The following is a 2,783-nucleotide window of genomic DNA, read 5'->3' as shown; positions in this document are numbered from 1 at the left end:
AAAGGTAGGTGGCACGCCACCAATGCAGTGAAGCAGAAGTAATATTAGAGGAAAGAGGAGTGCAATGAGGGGAAAGAACGGTAGGTGGCACGCCGCCAATGCAGAGAAGCAGAAGAGATATTAGAGGAAAGAGGAGTGCAATGAGGGGAAAGAAAGGTAGGTGGCACGCCGCCAATGCAGTGAAACAGAAATGAGATTAGAGGAAAGAGGAGTGCGATGAGGGGAAAGAAAGGTAGGTACTACGCAAAGGAGGAGCACACGAATTACAAAGTGAATAAAAGGCGGGGTACAAATTTTGTTTATTTTTTGGGCACTTGATTTCTTTTGGGGACGACGACGACTTAGCGGGGCTTTTTAGTCCGTCCTACCTTTTTTTTACACCATGAAGTGGTATTTTGCAAATTTTGTTTATTTTTTGGGCACTTGATTTCTTTTGGGGACGACGACGACTTAGCGGGGCTTTTTAGTCCGTCCTTCCTTTTTTTTACACCATGAAGTGGTATTTTTTGGGGGTTTCATGTAGGTACCTACCTAGGTTATACATAATTATTTCTATTCTATGTTACAGACGGATGAAGAAAAGGCCCTGAAGCTCCCCGTAGTAATGCCCATGTTCGATAGAGTTACCTGTTCCATACCTAAATCCCAGATGGGGTTTGTTGACTTTATTATCAATGATATGTTTGAAGCTTGGGATGGTAAGTCGGTACACCTTTAATTGTGCCCTGCAGAAGGTCTTGAGTTCGATTCCAAGAGTCGACGAAAAAATGTACCTACCTACTCGATTATTGATTGCAAATATGTCAACGGGTTACTTGCTAGTGTTCTCATGTTGACCCAGCACCTAAATGGGAAGTATTGTGTCTCTTATCGTCGGATCGTCCATCTAATAAGGAACATACTACGGGATGGGCATGCTACGACACAGACCACATGAGTCTAACGTAGCTTTTGCTTCGTTGAAATACTCATAAAAAAGTACATATGTACCTTTTTTGAAGATGTTTGCTAGAATATGTAATAACGAAGCTTTCATTTTATTCTTTCAGCGTTCATCGATATGCCTGAAATGCTGTACCACCTGAGAAGCAATTATCAGTATTGGAAAGACTTGGACGAAAAAGGTACAAAATGCCTCTATTTTTGGCCGTACATAGTGAGGTCTATGTCCTTAACTCGACAGTTTTGCATTTGGTTTAAATGTTTCTTTGAATATTTGTTCCGCTATTACTCGCGATTGCCTGCTCCGATTTTGATGAAATTTGGTACATGTTCTAAAGATATCAATGTGCACGCCAATCCTTGAAATTTGGAATCCCTACACCCTACACTAAATAGATCCTGCAGTACCTACATAGAATGAGTTCTCGGAACGACTGGCTTTCTCCTACTAGAATGAGTTCTCGGAACGACTGGCTTTCTCCTACTCTGCCCTTCTCTCTTCGATTTCAGGACGATAAGACCTCCGTTGTTACAGTTCCCTCTATCGAACTTCTTAAAACCTTTCCCATTTCAGGTATTACAAGTATACAAGACATCTACCCTTGCACCGGGCCTGCCGAACTCACCTCCAAATCCCCCACTCAAACAACCAAAACAACAACAACTACAACAAAGTCAACAACTACCAAAACCGCCACTCAAGTCCGCGCCGTCTACAAATAGTCAACAAAGCCCCAACAACCCCACAAGTAGTAGCGCAAGTGTGAATTCCAATGGCGCTAAAGTTAACGCGACTAATCCTATCAGTAGCGCTAAGTCTTCCAGCGCCAATAGTCCAAATAGTGGTACTTTGTCTTCGAGTATTAGCGCTACCAATTCCACTAGTAGTACTTTAGCGCAAAACAGTAGTGCGAATAATTCCAATAGTACTTTGTCTCAGAGTATTAGCGCGAATAACGCGAACAGTGGTGCTAAAACTTCTACCAATAACACGAGCGCAAATAACAATGAAATTTCCAACAGTGGTGCCAAGTGTCACAGCACAAACAACAATAACAATACCATTGTTGCCAAGTGTGCCGTGAGCGCGAATGCGAACAGTGTTGTCAAGTCGAGTAGCGCGACTAAGGGTGTTGCCAAACTGCCCGGTGTGAGCGCGAAGGGGAGTGCAGCACTCCTGGGGGGGATGCATAACACTTCTATGTCGAACATTAGCGCTCTGCCGGACATTCCAGAAACTAATAAGGATGCCGGGGATTAAATGGTTCGATTCCCGTTGGAGTGAATTTTTTTTGTTAGAAAACTGGTTAGAAAGAAAACTGGTAATCAGGAGGGCGTGGGTTCGATCCCAGCCGAGGTATGGAATTTTATCCTCATTTATTTAAGAATTTGACCACATAATAATGGAGCTCTAAGGGTTAGGTGGTAGAGAACGCCTAAGGCGTTAACCTCGCCTAGTGGTTGCCTTCCACTCAAGAGTCTATTATTATCGTGTTCTGGTTTGGTGGCGTAGTCAAAACGATTGTCTGGTTCGTACAAAATGAAGACATTGAGCTGGGTGTTTTTTTGTGCGATGTTCATGTTTCTGCGATGCTCTGTCAATGGTTTTGTAATCTGTATACATTTTTTGATAGCATTCTAATCTCAAACTAACCTCAAAATTGTCAAGCGTATCTGAATAAGCAGAAGGTTCCAGGCTCCGTTGTGGACACCCTGGTGCAAAGGTCGATATGTTCGGCGATGGTCCAAGGTCTATAGGGTCAATAGTCCATGGTCCAATTTTGTGAATACATTTGTAAATATATGTGTTCTCCAGTTGCATGTATTATTTATTTGTTATT

The 2,783-nt window shown here is 42.7% G+C and overlaps 2 protein-coding genes across 2 annotated transcripts; one reads left to right on the top strand and one right to left on the bottom strand.

Moving 5' to 3' along the window:
• Positions 1-568: 568 nt before the first annotated feature.
• LOC113472741 (high affinity cAMP-specific and IBMX-insensitive 3',5'-cyclic phosphodiesterase 8A-like) lies at positions 569-2,129 on the top strand (the record flags this gene model as incomplete). The annotated part of the gene is made up of 3 exons (XM_026832526.1): positions 569-698; positions 1,050-1,124; positions 1,517-2,129. Coding segments are annotated over 3 exons (354 nt in total), but the record flags the coding sequence as incomplete, so codon positions are not given.
• On the bottom strand, positions 1,795-2,556 carry LOC113472740. The gene is made up of 2 exons (XM_026832525.1): positions 2,432-2,556; positions 1,795-2,252 (listed from the first exon to the last, which is right to left on the bottom strand). The coding sequence occupies exons 1-2, from the start codon at positions 2,521-2,523 to the stop codon at positions 1,835-1,837; spliced, it is 510 nt and encodes a 169-aa protein (XP_026688326.1). The 5' UTR covers positions 2,524-2,556; the 3' UTR covers positions 1,795-1,834.
• Between the last annotated feature and the right edge of the window lie 227 nt (positions 2,557-2,783).

The sequence above is a fragment of the Diaphorina citri genome, unplaced genomic scaffold, assembly GCF_000475195.1.
Source record: "Diaphorina citri unplaced genomic scaffold, Diaci psyllid genome assembly version 1.1 scaffold7828, whole genome shotgun sequence".
Classification (NCBI taxonomy): domain Eukaryota; kingdom Metazoa; phylum Arthropoda; class Insecta; order Hemiptera; family Psyllidae; genus Diaphorina; species Diaphorina citri.
This window is presented reverse-complemented; position numbering and strand designations above follow the sequence as displayed.

Coding starts and splice junctions, on each gene's coding strand:
- LOC113472740 (XM_026832525.1), bottom strand. CDS start 2,523: ATGAACATCGCACAAAAAAACACCCAGCTCAATGTCTTCATTTTGTAC. Junction 2,253..2,431: donor GCCACCAAACCAGAACACGA/TAATAATAGACT, acceptor CAGTTTTCTTTC/TAACCAGTTTTCTAACAAAA.